The following is a 19,779-nucleotide window of genomic DNA, read 5'->3' as shown; positions in this document are numbered from 1 at the left end:
GGGGAAAGCGTTTTATTGAGCCACAGTGTATAAAATAATGAAACACTAATAATTGCAAGATTGCTGTACTCATTTTGAGAGCTTTTTGTGTTTATGCTCAAGTGTTTTGTCCCCCCCCCCCCATAGTGTTTATACAATTGGTTCAGTCTGTTTGGGCAACGACTTTAGAAAACGAACCAACCGTTATTTGCTTTTTAAGATTGCAGTTAATTATATTTAGACAACCGTTTTTGGCTTAAGAGGAGGTTGGAGGACCATAAGGTCCCGGGGGGGGGGGGAGTGGTATATAAATGCAATAAGCGACTTGGGACCAGCTTACCTGAAAGAGTGCCTTCTGTGATGGAAATGGGCATCGAGCTTGATCCTCTTCAGAGGCACACTGTGGGTGCCTCCACCCAGGCTGGCCCAAAACATTTTGGCACCCGAGGTGTACCCCAAAATAGCACTCCCCTACCCACCAGGACAGAAAGGGTGAGAGAAAATCTACATCAGGAGCGAGAGAGAGAAGAAAAAACAACCAGATTTGCTGCTTCTCTGGATCCTGCCACCTGAGGCAGTTGCCTCACCTTGCCTCGTGCATGGGCCAGCCCTGGTGAAGAAACTTGCTTTTCAGTACAGTGGTACCTCGGGTTACATACGCTTCAGGTTACAGACTCCGCTAACCCAGAAATAGTGCTTCAGGTTAAGAACTTTGCTTCAGGATAAGTACAGAAATTGGGCTCCGGCGACAGCAGGAGGCCCCATTAGCTAAATTGGTGCTTCAGGTTAAGAACAGTTTCAGGTTAAGAACGGACCTCCGAAACGAATTAAGTACTTAACCCAAGGTACCACTGTAGTAGTGCTAGCTATGGAATGCTTTTCTCAGAGAGACCAACTTGAAGCCATCTTAGTGGGTGTTTTGGTGCCAACTGAATATGTTTCTGTTCTTTTAAATTATTATGCAGTCTAATTAGAGCTGTATGAGCAGGAGGAAATGGGCTTTTCAGGGACCCCCCCCCCCAAAGTGGGAAGCCATGTTGTCGTCATCTCCCCTCTCCATTTTTTCCATTAGTTTTTATAATTTATGTATTTCAGTTATATTAATCTAACCCATAGAGAATGTTATGTTATCGGGCAGCATATATAAATGGATATGTAAAGGTATGCCCCTAGGTGTGTTTCATAGATTACCCCTTACCCATTTTATGCTCAAAACAAAACTTAAGTAGTTTCTGCTGACGAAGAGGACACTGAAAATGGCTAATAATGAAGTGTTGCAGCCCAGCCATTAGACATGAGTGTGCATAATATTTTCTTTAAACTATGAATCACTTTATTGAGCAGTTTGTGATTTCATCAGGTGCAGACAGTACATATTAGTCGTAGAGTGTGCTCTGGTGTCAATTTGCTTTTAAATGGGGCTGAATAAGACATGGTGACTAACTTTTAACCACATTGGTTAACAGAGAAAAAGATAATAACATGCAGCTATGTTTCTAAATGGCAAAAGAAAGCATAGGAACTATGAGGGTATACATAATGAACAAAAGTCAAGCTAATCATGGCCAATCATAGATGGCTTAGTGCATTTGAGGTTGCAAGTAAATAAGTATGCATTTAAAAAATCACCTGAGGAGGACTTCCTCTTTATACCCCACTTTTTTTACTGTGAGAAAATTGATCAACAAATTGGGAGCAGGCACTCCCTGAAGTATGCAGCAAGACCCAGCAAATATGTACATTACACTCGCACCAAGACATATGTTTGTGATATATGCAATTATGCCTGCCTCAAGAATGGGGCCTGTATTTCAAGTGAGAAACCAAAAAAGGGGAACTTCAAGATTATTACTCTACTGCAGGATCTGGGTGATAGATTTCAAAAGATAGGAGCAAAATGGGATTTGTTAATATTAGTAGTAATAATAATGCATAGCTTTAGTCATGCTTCACATATGCAATCTTCATAATCTGTACAACTTCTCTGTGAATTGAGCCAGTACAGTGCAACTTTTCTCTGTTAAAGATGGGGTGAAGACTGAGAGGAAGTGTTGCATAAAGCTACTGAGTAAGGACTTTGCAGGTATAAGCAGTTTTGGAGACAATTTGTTTCTAGGTTATAATCCTTTAGGGTGTGTCTCTTGTTTTTTGCAAGCATGTTCAGTTTTTTCTGTATTCCACTATGCGAATAGCAGACAGCAGACTTCGCTGAAGCAGCTGGTTCTTCACCACGTTGTTTATAATAGAGGTGATGTCATTGGCATAATCTTGTCTTTGATCAGCAGGATAGTAGCAGGCATTGTGACAATTTGTAATGAAAAATGCACAGAGGGCTTTAACATCTCCTTCTTGCAGCCCCAGTTTCTCCAGTACAGACTCCCAGGCCAGCCTAATTCTTTGGTTTCTGCCTTTTCGCCTCAGAACAGATGACAGAGTAGGAAGGGCTTTTGCCAGATCTGGTAGCATTTCTACCACTTCAGAATGTAAGCAGCGAATAGTTTCACAAATGTAGCTGTAGAAAAGATTTACCTCCACAGAAGAGAATCTGGAAGAAGATATGGAAATATAACCCATTTTTCAAATAATTAAAGTCAACAGGACCAGGATTTATTGCTATTCAGGTAACAGGAGATATTATAAAGCTACAATCCTGACTACACTTCTTAAGGTGTGTATTTTATTGAACCAGTGGAAATTTAATTCGAGCCAAAAGAAACCATGTTTGTGATAATTAAGCCCAATCCTAAAATGTTTATTTGAAGTAATTCCCTAAAACTAAGGCTAAGTCAGCGTTTAGGTTTACATTTTGGACATAAAGTTGGAAAGTTTTCAAGATTTATTCAGAAGTCCTAAATGGAATTATTTCTCTCCAATATTCCATCATTATAAATTAAAATCATCAATCACTACATGTTCATGTGTTGCCCATATGTTAAACCTATCAAATGATGGTTACAATCTTATGATACCATTATCAGGCACTTTACAGCCAAGTTAATATTATTAAAACTTTTATTAGATTTTTTTGCCCTCAATTTTTCTTTCTCACCTGCCTTCTAGCAGTGATGACCACATTTCATCCTGGTCGAACTCATGCTCCATTACTGTAGTCCGAAACTCAAACTTCTCTGTTAATTTCTGAATGCTAGAGTCTAGCACTGTAAACTGACCCTCTAAAGTCTGCAGTTTGTTCTCCACTCTGTTATGATTTAAAAGCCAGAAGAAGTTATTAAAAGTAAGAACAAGTTAGTCAGGAGTCTCCACTTCTGTAGCATATCCCAAGACTCATAGCTACGGGTTGATTGTAATCACTTGATGAATTTAATCAGCATATGGCTCTGGAACAATACACTTTCTGCATCAGGAAGCATGTTAAACCCTGCATTGCATTATGGCTGCCGCCACTGTGAAAAGAACTGAACTTATGACAAAGCAAGATAATACCAAGGAATATTAAATCTACAATGCTATGCGTGCTTATCTGGGAGCAACTCATACTGAGCTCACATACACTTATTTTCAAGCAAATATGTACACCGTTGTGTACACAGCAGAGTTTTTATTCACTGCCTTTTATACATAGATTTAATGTAGAACTACAGGAGAATAATGGACATACTCTTCAGTTTCAAGTGATCAAATATTTCATGGGTATCTTAACATCAGAAGGTCCCTTTGAAAGGGAATTAGTTTTCGGCATCACATATTTTTCATTTCACAGACCCTTTAAGAACTAGAATTTTATTCATTGTTTGGGGTATAACCAGGTCTTTCCCCTCCCCCAGCCAAAACTCACTGGAACTCAGTTCCGCCACCTCTCAGGTAGGCACCATTGCCATTATAAGAGAACAAGGGAGGCATTCATGCTGAGTACCAGTTTTTCTAGAAAAAACAGCACTGGGTACAGCAAATCAACATTAGATGGTGCTCTTCAAATGGTAGCGCAATAGGGACATTCCAGAGATGCGAGTCCAAAACTTACAAAGTCTTATGTATAACATAGTGAGCATGCAAGTGCATCCCAACTTAATTTGATTCTTAATTTGATTTTTAATGACTGATGCTTTTATGTATTTTTAATCTCTTGTTGGAAGCCGCCCAGCCAGATGGGCAGGGTATAAGTAATAAATATTATTATTATTATTATTATTATTATTGAAAAGCCAGAATCAAAGCCACATGGAAAGCCATGTTTTAGTCCTGATCACAGGCTAACCACTTTTTAATCAGCATATAATATGGAAACAATTCCCTAACCTTGAATTACTGCAAAGATAATTGATGCATATTGTAACACATACAAGAATTTCAGTCCTAAATACATTTACCAATATGTCAACCCATGGACATTTATATCTAAATACAGTATACGTGTGCAGGGCCCCAGTCCAAAAATAAACACCTAGTGGTGTTTAAAAGGGTAAAGAAGAAACACTGTAAACTCTGCAAACCAAGTCATTAATATTTTCATTATTTCTATAATTTCATTAGACATAAAAGAATATGTAACAGCATATTCAACTCAACAATACAGTATTTAAGGCTTGGACAGTAGACATTTTCCCCCATCATCCAGACCATCATATAAAGGCAGTTACTATATAAAGGTAGCAACTGCTGCCTTCCAAAATAATGTATTATATATCACTTTTTGTAAGCTGCCTTGGAAATTCATCAGGCAGAAAAACAGTATCAATATTATAAACATCTAATTTATAAGGTGTTAATTTTTTTGCTGTTTCTCACAATCTACCCCCAACAAAGCAGATTGGTTTCCCCTTCATGACCTGTTTAATGTCTTGTTCAGAGCACACAGTGATATAGCTTCTCTGGCCATCTTCAGGGAGAGAAAAATTACTGTATGTTTAAATGCTGGTTAGCTTCTCTTTTGCAGCAGACAGCAAACATATAACAGGAGTTCCAACTTGTGCTGAAGGTCAATTTTCACTTAAATCTTTTTATAGCAAGCCAGGACATCCAAGTTTAGCTTATTAACACATGCCCACAAGCATGGTGTTTATTGAACCACAGTGGATCAGTTGTGACACTTTCTCTTGCTTACATGAAGATAAGAGTTATTTTCACACAAAGTACACTAACCTGTTAAATTACTAATTTTCTATCTATGTCTGTTTAGATTCATATTGGGTTGCTGTGTGGGAGGTACAGCAGCTTACTGCTTCAGTCTTTATGTATTTAAAATATTAATGTTGCCACCCATGTTAAATACATCTCTTTTCATTTACCGGTACATCATTTATGGTAAGTTGCTGCTCAGCTCCCAATACCCAACTGTAGCAATATACGTGAGTCACATCAGGTACAAAGAGAACATGTATGAAGAAACTGCCACCCCTCTTTACATATACATATCTATACCTACGCATACACGAAATATGTGAAAGGAACACATCTCTTTTAAAGTAAAAAAACTAGCTATTTATAGATGCATTGATCTCATTTGTCCTCTGTTCCTGATACAAGAGTACAAATGACTTCTGTATTCTGTTATTAGAACCAGAAGACAAAATATGTTCCAAGAAGCAGCTACTTAACCTATAAGACATTCATTCGTATAGCAAGCAGAGCAGGGGAAAATATGTAGTGGTTGCAAAACTGTGCAGCAATTTGCTCAGAATATATGGCAGTTTATATCAAATAAGTAAATATTTTGGGCACAGGAAATGTTTGCTATATAATTCAATGCCTCAGTTTATCCAATCCCTCAAACCATTGCTTAGAGGTTTAGAAATGAACTGCAGGCTTGTGTACCTCCTCTTCCCCTCAAGCACACAGCTTCATTTTCAGTTTGTCATTCCATGTTTGCTAAATAATCCAGACTGACAAACTATGCTCTTGCAGTCCATACTTGAAATGCATGGTTTACCCTCTAAACCAGAGTTTGCTGATTTGAATAGGATGGTCAATGCCTGCCTGTCATTTTAAGATACCAGTAAAATTGCATACCCATAAGTTTGGTACTGTGGCAAAAGCAAAAGTTAACACTTTTGTTTATTGTTCTAATCATCCAAAACTTCCTACTTTACAGAAAATGACCGGAAACAATATTAGGCTCTTATAAAAGGTTTAAGTCACCATTTGTATACACAGCTTAGATCTCACAAAAGCCTTATCAGTTAAAGCTTTATTCTCCATAAATATGAAAGATCAAGAAGAAACCCAGGATTTTAGAGTATGCTGCTACTATCCCTACATACAGTTGTCAGTATCAATCACACCTTCTGCATACCTTCTGCTCTTACAAACAAAAGGATGAGAATGAGCCAAGAATCACTATGCTATGAAAGAAATACTTCCCTGATAAAAGGAAAGTTGCTTTTATTGGCAGAAAATTTAGCATATTGGTTTTTTCTTTTAAAACTTACATTTTCAGTTTGTGTAGTAAAAGTAAATTGTAAGTTGTGATTTAATAAAAGCAAAAGAATATTAATGTAAATAAACGAGGCAGAAGTATCTAAACCTGGGCATATTGATAACATTTTATGATAACAACTATGTAACAATAGGTTGAAAAAATTAATTAGGAACTTATGTTTGATTTCTTCATAGAAGAAACCTAGATTGTGCTGCATAATTTAAGACTTAAGGATTCCTTGGAATCAGCTTTTTGCTTTTGAACCACAATAGAGGAAAATACAGCTTCTAGGATCCACCATTGAGAAATTCAGGCATACTCATGGATAAATTATACATTAAAGCTCAAATCCAAATACTGGGTAGATGTAGTTCAGCTGACTTAAGTGTGCATGAAGGGATCTGAAAGATCAAAGCTAAATCATAAGCACAAGTTACTTTGAAAGTCTTCTGATGGCATTGGAATTTACAATAGCATGTACCAATATGCAATTTTTTCCTCCTGTCAAAAAGTTATTCACACATACACACATTCACAACTGAATTTTATTTCAAACTCATCAGCAAGTTAATACCTGGTTTATCATAAGATATCCCATTACTGATACAATGAATTAAACTTTATCCACTGCTAAATTAAATATTTTTAGCAATATACAGAAAAGCTACAGTTGGTTTAAAACACATTGGGGGTAATAAAGGTGGTGTATCAAACAAACAGTTAGGCCAAGGCATATCTAAGCTTCGGCAATAGGATAGACTGATATACTGGTACTCTGATCAGCAACCAGTATTCTTCTAGAGCCTTTAATCTCTGCACATGAAATCCAGTTCACCTTCTCTCCATGTTCAATCGTTAGTTTTGGTAAAATTGGCACATGCTCATTTGAACACTCTGCATTTATTTTGTCAAGTTTCTTGGTGGTGTTGGGCATCCTAGTTCTCCTTCTATGGATGGATTTGACTGGACTCTTCTGTTTTCCTAGCTCATTGCTGACATCCCACAACAACACTCTGCCATCATTTCCTCCTGTAATGAACCGGTAGGCTTCTGGTAGAAAGAAAATCTGTGACACTGCTAAGGAGTGGCCCTTAAATGCTGCCTCCTGCTCAAACTTTGTACCTGTTACCCTAAATATTCTGATTTTACCATCTTCAGCTCCACAGCCAAAAACATTGCCACAAGCAGAAACAGACAAGGAATGGGCCAATGGAGGGTTAAAAAGCTGACCAGTTGAATGTTCATTGACTTCCTCCTCTTGCAAGTCCACAATCCACAGAGGGCGAGCTTTCTGCAAGTTCCACATCATAACCTTCAAATAGAACAAATCAGAATTATTTATTTGTATAGGGCATATACTAGCACACACCAAATGAGTTCATGTTGCTATTTGCACACAATTTTAAGTTTCCTTTATATTGTTTTATTCTCAGAGTCATAAATTGAGGTAGCTGTCACCAAGTGATGCTTTCCTGCATCTATAAATCAAGTGGAAAAACCAGTTTACTATAATTTATATAGTAGCATGTTTCACTGTTAAGCTTTGAGAAGCTTTAAACAAATTACACAAAAGATTTCTTAAGAGTATTTTTACTACATTTGTTTATTATATCCATCTACCAAGCTGAACAAATTACCTTGTACCAAAGAAACAGTTGTTCTCAAAATGTTGCATTATCTAAGCTGTGAAAACTTCATCAGCATTCCTGTGACAACACCCAGACCTCTATGTTGTATTAATTACAATGACCAGTAACCAAGAACTGAGCAAAAATTATTTCTTTCTTAAATCAGAAGCCTCATTATAGAAACTAAGAACTAAGAACTGAAAGATGTATACCATTATTCGTTTTAAATAGTTTAATACTGCTTTTATTATAGATTGGTGTTGGTTAAATACTGTATTTTTGGTTTCTATGGAAGCCGCCCAGAGTGGCTGGGGAAACCCAGCCAGATGGACGGGGTACAAATAATAAATTATTATAAATTATTATTAAAATAGAATTGGCTTGTGCAAAAACCAAACTAGACTGCAATCCTTATCTCACTTATCTGTAAGTCCCTTTGAATTCCACAGAACTTATTTCTGAGTAGACATGGTTCAAATTGCATCATAAATTGCTTGTGTAATGCAGGACTCCCTGGTTTATCAACCATCACATTTCAGGTCATTAATTTGAAGATAGGGAATATGCCACAGGCTCACGTTTCTTCAACTGCAAATTTCTCATCTCCTTTCTCGTGATAACTACGGTTTAAAACAATTATCAGAATCTAACAAAATACAGGTTAGCATTACCAGATGTGCCTCCAAACACTGTGTGCCAACCTGCTTCAAACCATGTTTTGGAGGAGATGCCCTGTGAGTGCTAACCTTAGTTTGCTGAATCTGAATATAATGAATACCACTAATTGTGGAAAAGAGAGGGGAATCTATGCATAATAGGGAAGCAGGGACCATGACAGCCTGCAACACATTCCTAATCTCTAAATCACTGTCTGAAGATTGGAAACACGATATCTGATTTGAGTCTGTATAGCCATAACATTGTTGCATTTTTACTCTACATGCATAATCAAGAAGTTTAATCACCACACTAACTTTAAGAATTTCTCACACAGCAGAAATTTAAGATGATGAACCTGGATATCTCTATAAAGAGAAATGCCAGGGCTCAACATAGCAAAAAACCCAATAATTTGGGATTTGGTCTATACTCAGTAGCATAAGGGCACTTTGCTCACCCTCAGTTGAATTCTTTATTGCTTAATATGTGCCCTCCCGTTAAACTACTTCAGCATTTGATTTAGCCATTTAATTGATACTGGGGCTCCCTGGAAGCCAACTTTTCAAGAATGATTCCTTTTTATCTTGCCTGCTTGTTTTACCTTGGCTGGCACTCATACTGTCTTTAACAAGGGACTATCTTAATTCCTGATCAATACAAATATAGGAGGATTACTTCATCTAATGCCACAGGAGGCTCATAGACAAATTAACATATAGTAGGAGAGGAAAGAAACATGTATCAAAGATCATTGCTGGTGTGTGCCCTACAGGAAGCTTTCGTTTTATGCTGATCACCTTCATATCCAGACCACATGAAAGAAGGCTTTGAGGTCTTTGAGGACGAAACACAACTGATGCACAAATATTTGAGTGTCGTCTAAGGCAGCGGCTTAACTTCTTGCTTTCCAGATCAATTATCTTTATTACTCCAGAATCATCTGCAGCACCTAATAAACTATCTGTTTCATTTACTGAAAGACAATTGATCTCTTCATCATTTACATGGAAATGTTCAACTGGCTCTTTGAGACATCTAGTATCCAAAATGCTAACAGTCTCTCCATGAGAAGCATATAGTCTTTTGGAACAGGTGGGAGAAAACACAACACTGGTGACATCATCAGCTTTCTGGAGAAGTGTGTGTTCTAATGGAGTCCCTTCCTCACTCCAGATGGTTAGCTCCCCTCCTTCTGCTCCTGAAGCCAACAGACCATCTTTGTTCACGTTCAAACATAATATTGAAGAAGAGTGTCCATTGGCCCACTTCTCCGCCATAGTAGGAGAGTCTGAAAAACACAAACACTTAGCAAGACAGAAGTTGTTTCTGGTATAGCTAATTCCTCAAAAGCCACAGGATTCATCACTTCATTGCATGGACAGAATGTATGTTTTAATGCCACCTTTGAAAACATACTTTATAATCCTGGAACCAAAACAACTTTAAGTATCAGTCTAAATTTGGTTAAATGAGAGGCTATGTGTTTAGGCGTGCAATATACACCTCTGTTCTCCTCAATTAATTGGTTTATAGCAAAGCTTGTCAACATGGCACCTGCTAGTGCACATGAAATCACAGATGCCTTCCCTGGCACCACAGGATCCCCTTTTCCTACTGAAATAAGGGATTGAAAGGAACATTCTGCAGTAGTCAACAGAATACACTGATATGGGCACCACAACCAAGCATAAGTGGTGCCCGCAACAGTTTGGTTTACTAATGTACCCATGATGAATATGCCTATATACCTTATGGTCATATAGCACTAACAGAGAACTGCAGTCAGAAATCTGAATGGCAAAATAGGATCGAGGAAAAGTAAATCACTGACAGTAAGTTCCTAGCATCAGATTTTGGAAAACAAAGCTCAGTATGTCTGTTCTTTGAAAGAAAGTCTTTGAAAATAAATGGTATTCCTTAGTATGTATTTAGCTCCCTGGAGATGACCCAGTATACCTGAAGGAGTGTCTCCACCCCCATCATTCAGCCTGGACACTAAGGTCCAGTGCTGATGGCCTTCTGGCGGTTCCCTCACTGTGAGAAGTGAGGTTACAGGGAAGGAGGCAGAGGGCCTTCTTGGTGGTGGCGCCCGCCCTGTGGAATGCCCTCCCATCAGATGTCAAGGAAGTAAACAACTATCCGACTTTTAGGAGACATCTGAAGGCAGCCCTGTTTAGGGAAGTTTTTAATGTTTGAAGTTTTATTCTGTTTAATATTCTGTTGGGGGCCGCCCAGAGTGGCTGGGGAAACCCTGCCAGATGGACGGGGTATATGTAATAAATTATTATTATTATTACTTCTTCATAAATATGCTTAGGGACATTCTATACGGATTAACAGACGAGCATTAATCATCACAAGGGTGTAAAGTGGAGGCAGAGAAGTGGTTGGCATTTGACTAGCCCAGACTAGTACTGACAAGGAAAGACGGGCAGAGCGGCTTCAAACAATACTCCGGACTAGAGAAACATTCGATGAAGGGTGGGGGAAGGAAAAGAAAAGGGGTGAAAACAGGAAGATGGGTGAGCATTCTTCATAGCTATGAGGACCAAACCAGTCAGAAACACGCCTACAGTCCAGCCCTAATCCCGTGTACACCACTTCAGGCCGATTTACTGCCAAGTAAATACGCAGTAGGGTGACAGCCTCAAGCCAAGCCACCCTATTGCTGTATTTTAATATCGAGGAGGCCAAAAAATAACCGAATTGCCTCAAACAGGCTTACCCGTCCCGCCGTCTCTCCATGCGACAGTGTCCTCTTCCGGCGAAGAGAAATTACGTCATCCTATTATCACCCCCCCCTTCTTTACATACATTAACAGGTGAGGTTTTCGCGCATGGATTTAGAGAAGCCCCCTTGACAGCTCTGCCCTCACCCAACATGGTCGGCTCACCTTCAGGGCCCAGCTCTCAACCACCGCCGCCACAATAGCAGTAACAAAAAGCGAATAAAAGCTCCGCAGTCGGAGAGACGCGCGGCAGGAAACCTAGATTCGTCTCACCGCTCCTCCAACCGCGAAGCGAAGAGGCAGTGGAGGGTGGGGAAAGACAGCACTTTCCCCGACGCCTCCTCAGGCCCAGCTCAGACACAGCCTTTCACTTCCGCCCGCACTTGCCGGCAGCTGGTGGGAAGGACGTCGAGCGTCGGCTGCGCCGCCTCCCTCCCTTCCCTCGCTGACGGCGTGAGCCGGATTGGCCGGTTGGCTGCCTGGTGGGCTCGCGGCCTCGCACCGCCTTTGCCTGGGCCGGGGCGGTCGGTTGGCGAGGCGTGCGCGCGCGCCGCGGGACGCGAGGACTCGGTGGTCGCCCGGAGGCTATGGCGGCGGCTGCCGGCGGCGGAGGAGGAGGAGGAGCGCCGAGTTCGGTGGCTGTTGCTGCCGCCGCCGCCGCCGCCTCTACGGCTGGTAATGCGGGGGGCTGGCGGCTTCCCGGGCGGGTGCTCGAGTTCGTCTTCTCCTACCTGGAGCTGCGGGAGCTGCGGAGCTGCGCGCTGGTGTGCAAGCTGTGGTGCCGCGTCCTGCACGGCGACGAGAACAGCGAGGTGTGGCGGAGCCTGGCCGCTCGCAGCCTGGCGGAGGAGGCGCTGCGCACCGACATCCTCTGCAACGTGCCCACCTACAAGGGCAAGGTCAGGATGGCCCCGGGCGGGAGGGAGCCACCCTCCTTTTTTGCGCGCGCGAGGAAACCCAGGAGGAAATATGTACAGTATATATAATCTGGGTACCTTTCTCTGCCCCTACGTCCCTTGCACGAGATAAGATGCTGGAGGTGCCGGGGGTCTCGTCTCCTGTGTTTTGTGAGCCGGACCTCTTTTTTCTTAAACCCAGATGTGCGGGAAGGAGAGGAAATTGTTCCGTGTTGTGAGAGAGAGGGAAAGAGAGGCACTAACGCACATGCTCAAAAGCGCTGGCTGCTGATTACTTTGTTCCAAGGCAGAACTCTGGCACCGATTCTGGGCTGTTTCCTAGCTCCAGTAAAATGCAACCTGCATCTGTCGTCATTCCCCCCCCCCCCATTGCACATGTATATATGCATACCAATGTTGGTGGAAACACTCACTGAGTACATGTTGTTTAGATGTGGTTCCTCTTTGCAGCGGCTGCCTATGGCCCAGATGCTTTGCATGGCAGGAGCTGCAGAAAGGTATAGTGCTCAATAAGACACTGTCTTCGGAGCTGGATTGAGGACCCCCCTGGGGGTTTGATGCCTTCCTCCAGCATGCCTGGAATAGCTGGTGTTGAAATGATGTTTCCAAAAGACCTTGGCAGGCCTGTTTTTCTATGTTGAGCCAGGTAGCCAATACTAGCCCAGCTGGGCAGGTGGTGAGGACTAAGGTTGTGAAATCACAAGGCGTTCTTACTCTGGGTGGCATTCTTTTACAGATGGGTTAATTATACATATATTTGAGTTTACCATACCTTATTAAGAATAGGTGTGTAGAGTTGTTGTTGTTGTTGCTGCTGCTGCCTTGCCTAGTTTAGTAATCTTATCTCCAGCATTGCTTTTTCAAAAAATACCTTCTGTTCCAGGTACGCGCCTTTCAGCATGCTTTCAGCACCAATGATTGTTCTAGGAATGTCTACATTAAGAAGAATGGATTTACTTTGCATCGGAATCCCATTGCACAGAGTACAGATGGAGCAAGGACCAAGATTGGTTTCAGTGAAGGCCGCCATGCTTGGGAAGTCTGGTGGGAAGGCCCTCTTGGCACAGTGGCAGTAATTGGGATTGCTACAAAACGAGCTCCCATGCAGTGTCAGGGCTATGTGGCACTCCTGGGCAGTGATGACCAGAGCTGGGGCTGGAATTTGGTGGACAATAACTTGTTACATAATGGAGAGGTCAATGGCAGCTTCCCCCAGTGCAACAATGCCCCCAAATATCAAGTGAGTGAAACCTGGAATGTATATAAGACTGTTGGATCTGTGAAGAGCTATGCCAGGGCGGTCCAACCGCTTAGACCAAGTGCTCCTCAAGAGCACTTTGACACAGAACCCGTGGCCCACACACTGAATTAAATTTCCATATTGTAAATTAAAGAGTACACAATATAGTTAATATATTTAATGTAAGCAATTAATATATTTAATTGAATATATATAATTAAATACACAATAGATAGATTGAGTCCCTGTCAGGATAAAAAGGTAGGATATAAGTCAAAATAAAATAATTTTAGAAGACTTCTAGTCAAAATGATTTGAGCCTCTTTTGAAGCCATTAAATAAATGCAGCCCATGGAGAAGAAGACAGCATAAGGTGGGGTGGTAGGGCAGGCAACAGCTGCCTCATCCTCCTCACCTGCCAGCCAGTCACCACAACCACCACCATCTATCCTGCTTCCCCACCCCACACAGAGGCACAGCCTCTTCAGGCCAGTTGTTGACTGAGGGGGGAAGGATCTGTAGAGTTGGAAGGGGACCCCCAAGGGTAATGTAGCCAGACCCCTTTCAGTCCCTGGCAGGCAGTCACCCTCTCCCCATCTGTCAAACAGGGCAGCAGCAAAGCTTCCATGGCAAGGGGCAGCCCACCAGTCTCACAGAGTCCTGGGCAGAGAGGCCCCACCACATCCCTCCTGCTGGCTGGCCGCACACCATGCCTCTGCTGAGCCTGGGCTGTGTGGCGGCCTCCCTCCAGCCTGGTGGCTCTGCTCTGTCTCTCTCTACCATCACTATCATTGTTCCTTCAAAGAGGCGCCAGCAACAAGCCACACCTCCCTCTCCATGTTGCCATGCTGGTCCACCAATCAAAAGGTGCAACCTCAAACATCTGGAAATTTGGCATCCAGCTCCCTTTCTCCTTATTGGTGGGTTTTCAAGCATCCCTCCCCACCACATGTACTCTCATGTGCTGATTTGCTGTTGAGGGGAGAAGCAACCAACCAGCTCTTGCTCTTCAGGACAGGAAAGGCAGAAGAGTCGCTAAAGAGTAGTAACAGGTCTAAGGGCAAGGGCCACCAAAAAAGGTCTCATGGGTCACATGTTGGACCACCCTGAGCTATACATTCCAGAATTTTGTATAGTAAACTCTGACACATTCTGTTTTAGGCACAATTCTATTTACATTTTCTTGGAAATATGTCCCAGTCTGTTCAGTGGGGCTTACTCCCTGGTAAGGCTTCCTCCCTAACCTCCCTAGCTTGGGAATTAGCCAAGTTGAATTCAGCAAGGCATGCATCAAATTGAAGAATATCTGTTTAACCAGTGTAGTTGTTCAAAGCCCCATGACTGAATCTTAACTTTATCATTTATCCGCAGAAAATGTCTTCAAAGGGCTTTTCTGTATGTTAACTGTTTTAAATAATCCCCTCCCCAAGTTATTTTGTCTCAGCATCTGTTTACCTTCACTTTGTCTTGTCTTTTTCATTATCTCTTTTCTTCAATCAGTCTTATTTTTGTTTACAGATAGGTGAGAGAATTCGTGTCATCCTGGACATGGAAGACAAGACTTTGGCTTTTGAGCGAGGCTATGAGTTTCTAGGGGTTGCATTCCGAGGACTGCCAAAGACATGTCTGTATCCAGCAGTGTCTGCTGTCTATGGAAACACTGAAGTGACGTTAGTTTATCTGGGAAAACCTTTAGATGGATGACATTTTGTTTTTAACTGGGACGTGAACATCAAGTTGACAATATGGAGAAACTTGCATGTGGGTTAATAGGGAAGCATGAGTGAAGTGTGTGGATGCGTATCCAAGAAACATCAAGGAAAACCAAAATTTGCGATCCAAAAGGCCAGCTGTACGGAAGAGAGTTTTACCTTTCCTTTTTCTGCCGGACCAGAAAAATTCTCAGGGGGTTGCAGTTGGTTGAATGGGCAGCTAACCACATGCATGTTGCATAAGATTTCACCGCAAAGGTAGCAGAATGGAATCCTGTACATACTTAAGGGACTCCTGTATAGAAGTGGTTGAGGAAAGCTGACTGAGACCTGTAAGCAGTGTGTCTGTGAAAAAGACTTCATTTTTAAAATTATTTGTTTCCTTCCTGCCTTTGATCCAGTGTGTTTTACCAAAGGTAACTGAAATTGGTTGGATTTTATTTAATGTATTTTTAGTGTAATGAGGAGTATAATGTATTGCACTTCTCCAGAGCAAAACATTGTGCAGTTATGTTAAAGTGTGTTTTAAAGACAGTTTGTACAGAACACTTTAAAAACCAGAACAAAACAAAGGGTTGCTGTTGCTTTCCCTGGGATGTAATTTTGTTAATTGGAAACCCCCCCACTACATATCAGGTGTTGGTGTCTGTCCAGTTGAACAGCATACATACAAGTGCACTTCTTTTGTTTTGTTGTACAACATCTCATGTGACAAAAGAAACTATGAATGTTTATTGTAAAATGCTTTAGATTTGATAGCTGAAAATTCTGTGCAGGTGGAAGGATAAAGTCAGTTTCTAATGTGAGTGTTTTTGTTTTACTTAAAATGTGTGTTGCAAATGACCATATGTCTTTCAATCCACCTTCTAAAGTATGACTTAAAATTAATCTTGCAAACTATGAGCCGTCCACCAAATACTGCTGCTCTTTACCCATTTTAATCAGAATTGTATTGTGGTTGTGGGGTGGCCATGCTTGGTGGGTTGTTCCCATTATGATCTGCAGTACCCCAAACCTTCATTTTGGTCTATTGCCAGTATAGATATTAGATTGCAAGTATTGCATATTTAACTAAATATTTTGAAAAAATAGGTTTCCAAAGTACTACCTAAATACATGCTATGTTAAAATTGCATAGAAAAATATTTTAACATATTTCAATCTTTAGCATAAATAAATTGAACTTCAAACAGGAATCAAATTTCTGCCACAATTATGGAATCTTTCCTTTGTTTATATTAATTGCTGAGAAATGTTTTACAAAGCTAATTTGTTGTGCATAAAGAAAGCACCTTCAGATGATGGAGCAACTGCATTTCCCCATTCTTTGGCATCCATATCCTGCACAGCTTGTATGTCTTAATTGTCTAAGTCCACAGGCTGGTTCTTGGTACTGAAGTGCTATTTTGTTCTGCCTTAGACATCTATTTATTTGGTGTAGAGTGGGAAAACACTTTCAGTGCAGTCCTGGGCATTTTTTCTTCTTCTCAGACGCAAACCCCACTATGTTCAGTGGGATGTACTCCTAGGTAAGTATGTGTAGGATTGTCGCCTTTGGGAGGAAATGAGGTATTGTTTACATTCTTTACATCATAATCAGAATTATTCTGTCTCACAGACATATAATTCCTTAGATGTGCAAAAGAGAACAATTCCCTTAGGCATTCTTATTTTTGTTAAAGCCAGGGAAAGCTGCTAAACACTACGTTTTTATTTTTTTTAATAGGCTGAAGAGTTACATTCTTGCTGCATGCAAGGTTTAAAGTGGCAGTCCAGTATCTTTGGTAGTGCCATCGGTCCTCAATACTTAAAAAGTGGTCATGCTATGACCTTCCCAGCAACCTAGCCTTCTTGCTGTAGGCTTAGCCATCATATTACCTGTCCTACCATCTTGACATACTGATGCATCTTGTTTTACTATTGTTTCCAAACCCCTCTGCTGCCTTGTAGAAGTTGCAGAAGGAAGTTATGGTTGATTAATGGTTTGGGACTGCTAGTATTCTTTGGTTGGTGGCACACGACTGTAGTGAATAGCATCACACTAGGCAGAAAGAGGCTCTTTTATGAGGCTGCTGAAAGTGTGAGGGATAAAATGTGGATTCAAAAAAGAGGGCAGTGACTGTACTGGAGGAGTCTATGTTGCATGTTCTCAGCTGTTCAGGCTTTCCTAGATCTTCACTTCACTTTCCTTCCATGTTTAGATTCCGCAGAACTGCATTTGAGGTCTGCATGTGTGAATAAATGTTTTTAAAATATTTGTTCTATGTGTAGTATGCCACTTAACAAGTTCATTCCTGGTCTCTTTCTAAAATTAAGCAAGTGAATCATTTCAACACTGGTACTATGAAGAAATGAATGATTTTGGAAAGATGTATCACTTCCAGAAAACGTGGACTGTATACTATGCTATAAAATATATCACTACAAGATTCTATGGCATGAGCTAAACTAAAAGGAAAGAAGCTTTTGTTAGAGTAATATAGTCTCCCTGTGCAGTCTCGGATGGATCACCCTCTGCACTTATTTATGGACTTTTGAGTAGAGAGAGCTGGTCCTAAGAACTGTGTCAGGGAAATTTTTGCTAGGTTTTACTTCCATTTATACAGGATGTCTTGCTCGCTTTTCCCTTACATGTGGCATAGCATTCTGCTTGTGCCAAGTGGTCAAAAATTCCTTGGGGCACAGGGGACAAATATGTATATAAACCTCTTATAACTTATTACCTGAAGACCAATTCCAAGCTGTACAAACAATTGAAATAAATTGTTAAAACATAAATATACTACTCTGTATTATTGTGTGTTATAATTGAGTCCTATTAGTACTGGGTGATGTTCTGTTTGACTGGAATACAGAATTTTTTTACAATATTTATGTGACTGACTAATGTCAAATTGTGAACTTTCCCTGGAGATAAATATGTAAATCCCTTTGATAAGCTGGACTACTGTATGTGTAAACTCTCCCTGATGGAAATGGTGATGTTAGTTTTCCTGTTTTGTTTTCGTAGAAGCCTTGTAGCAAAATACACATTTCACACTGGTATGATGTCTCAGCATTTTTGCAGAGACAGGCTGTCTGGGAGTTTGTTCAAGGTCTATGAGGAGTGTTTAACTGGATCTCAGCCCTCAAATTCTGGGGTGGAGTAGAAACTGAAGACAGCTTACTTGGGCAGGGCTATTTCACAAAACTATACAGATACAAATCCTGTCCGTCTCCCCAACAGAACACACTCAGTAGAATGCACCAGTAAACTGCAGCTCCCTAATAAGTATAACACATACATCACTTGGATTGATTATTTATATTTTTAGGTGCAGGCACAAACCATCTTGAGAGTATTCCTTAAACATTCAGTGTGTGAACTGGCCTTCAGATGAAGCTTGGATACTTCCAGAGGGCACATGGGAACTGCAGTTGTTGCTGTCGTAAAAGTGTACATGCTTGGAAAATGAACTACTATTATTAATACTGTACATCCTAAATGAGTTGCTTTGCGACTTCAGCTGTGGGTGGATGGTGAGACATGGTAATTCATAAAGGAAACATCAACTGAGACTATAATGTGGTGACTACAGCTGATCAAGTCTCCATATGCTGCCACATGCAACAGGGACAGGATTCCTCTTGAAAGGAAGCACTTGGAGTTCAGCAGAAGTACTGTTGTGTGATGCAAGTTTAAGAGCAGAGAGCTATCATGCTCTGGTTGCTGGGCTTTCCCTTTCATGCATATGAGTGGCTTGTACGTCATTTCACTAGTGGACTAGGAGAATGGTTCCAAGTGTCCTTATACAGAAATATTAGTGTAAGGTAGAGGTAAAGGGACCTCTGACCATTAGGTCCAGTTGTGACCGACTCAGGGGTTGCGGCGCTCATCTTGCTTTATTGGCCGAGGGAGCCGGCATACAGCTTCCGGGGCATGTGGCCAGCATGACTAAGCCACTTCTGGTGAACCAGAGCAGCGTACGGAAATGCCGTTTACCTTCCCGCCAGAGCGGTACCTATTTATCTACTTGCACTTTGACATGCTTTCGAACTGCTAGGTTGGCAGCAGCAGGGACCGAGCAACGGGAGCTCACCCCGTCGCAGGGATTCAAACCGCCGACCTTCTGTGGTTTAACCCACAGCGTCACCTGCGTCCCAGTATTAGTGTAGGTTTACATTATTCCTGATGGTTCTCTAATTCCATGTTGCGTGAGGGCGATGGCCATGATGAAAACAAGAGAGGGAAAGGAGAATTAAATTCCAACTAATATGTATAACAATTGTGGATTAAGGTTAGGTCTAAAAACAAAACAAAGCAGCAACTTCAAATTATAAGCAGGCAGCAAATTGCCAAAAAGGATTACAGTTGCATTCTGTTGTGAGAGGCTGACTCTCTAGCACAAAGGCTTAAAAGGTAAAGGTAAAGGTACCCCTGACCATTAGGTCCAGTCGCGGATGACTGGGGTTGCGGCGCTCATCTCTCTCTATAGGCCGAGGGAGCCAGTGTTCGCAGACAGCTTCCAGGTCATGTGGCCAGCATGACTAAGCCGCTT

The 19,779-nt window shown here is 41.3% G+C and overlaps 3 protein-coding genes across 3 annotated transcripts; 1 reads left to right on the top strand and 2 right to left on the bottom strand.

Annotated features, from left to right (window-relative positions):
• Positions 1 to 1,289: 1,289 nt before the first annotated feature.
• On the bottom strand, positions 1,290 to 6,229 carry SMCO1 (single-pass membrane protein with coiled-coil domains 1). Its single transcript, XM_081864545.1, has 3 exons — positions 4,767 to 6,229; positions 3,029 to 3,178; positions 1,290 to 2,524 (listed from the first exon to the last, which is right to left on the bottom strand). Exons 1-3 carry the CDS (start codon positions 4,814 to 4,816, stop codon positions 2,140 to 2,142), a joined length of 585 nt encoding a protein of 194 aa, XP_081720671.1. The 5' UTR covers positions 4,817 to 6,229; the 3' UTR covers positions 1,290 to 2,139.
• A 653-nt stretch (positions 6,230 to 6,882) lies between these two features.
• Positions 6,883 to 11,492, bottom strand: WDR53 (WD repeat domain 53). Its single transcript, XM_081864516.1, has 3 exons — positions 11,369 to 11,492; positions 9,441 to 9,931; positions 6,883 to 7,667 (listed from the first exon to the last, which is right to left on the bottom strand). The coding sequence occupies exons 2-3, from the start codon at positions 9,918 to 9,920 to the stop codon at positions 7,092 to 7,094; spliced, it is 1,056 nt and encodes a 351-aa protein (XP_081720642.1). The 5' UTR covers positions 9,921 to 9,931; positions 11,369 to 11,492; the 3' UTR covers positions 6,883 to 7,091.
• Positions 11,493 to 11,944: 452 nt separating this feature from the next.
• Positions 11,945 to 18,019, top strand: FBXO45 (F-box protein 45). Its single transcript, XM_081864535.1, has 3 exons — positions 11,945 to 12,271; positions 13,173 to 13,529; positions 15,048 to 18,019. Exons 1-3 carry the CDS (start codon positions 11,960 to 11,962, stop codon positions 15,231 to 15,233), a joined length of 855 nt encoding a protein of 284 aa, XP_081720661.1. The 5' UTR covers positions 11,945 to 11,959; the 3' UTR covers positions 15,234 to 18,019.
• The last annotated feature ends 1,760 nt before the right edge of the window (positions 18,020 to 19,779 follow it).

This window comes from Podarcis erhardii, assembly GCF_964252035.2.
Source record: "Podarcis erhardii genome assembly, chromosome: 5".
Lineage (NCBI taxonomy): Eukaryota > Metazoa > Chordata > Lepidosauria > Squamata > Lacertidae > Podarcis > Podarcis erhardii.
The sequence above is the reverse complement of the archived record's forward strand: the minus strand, read 5'-3'. Positions and strand labels throughout refer to the sequence as shown.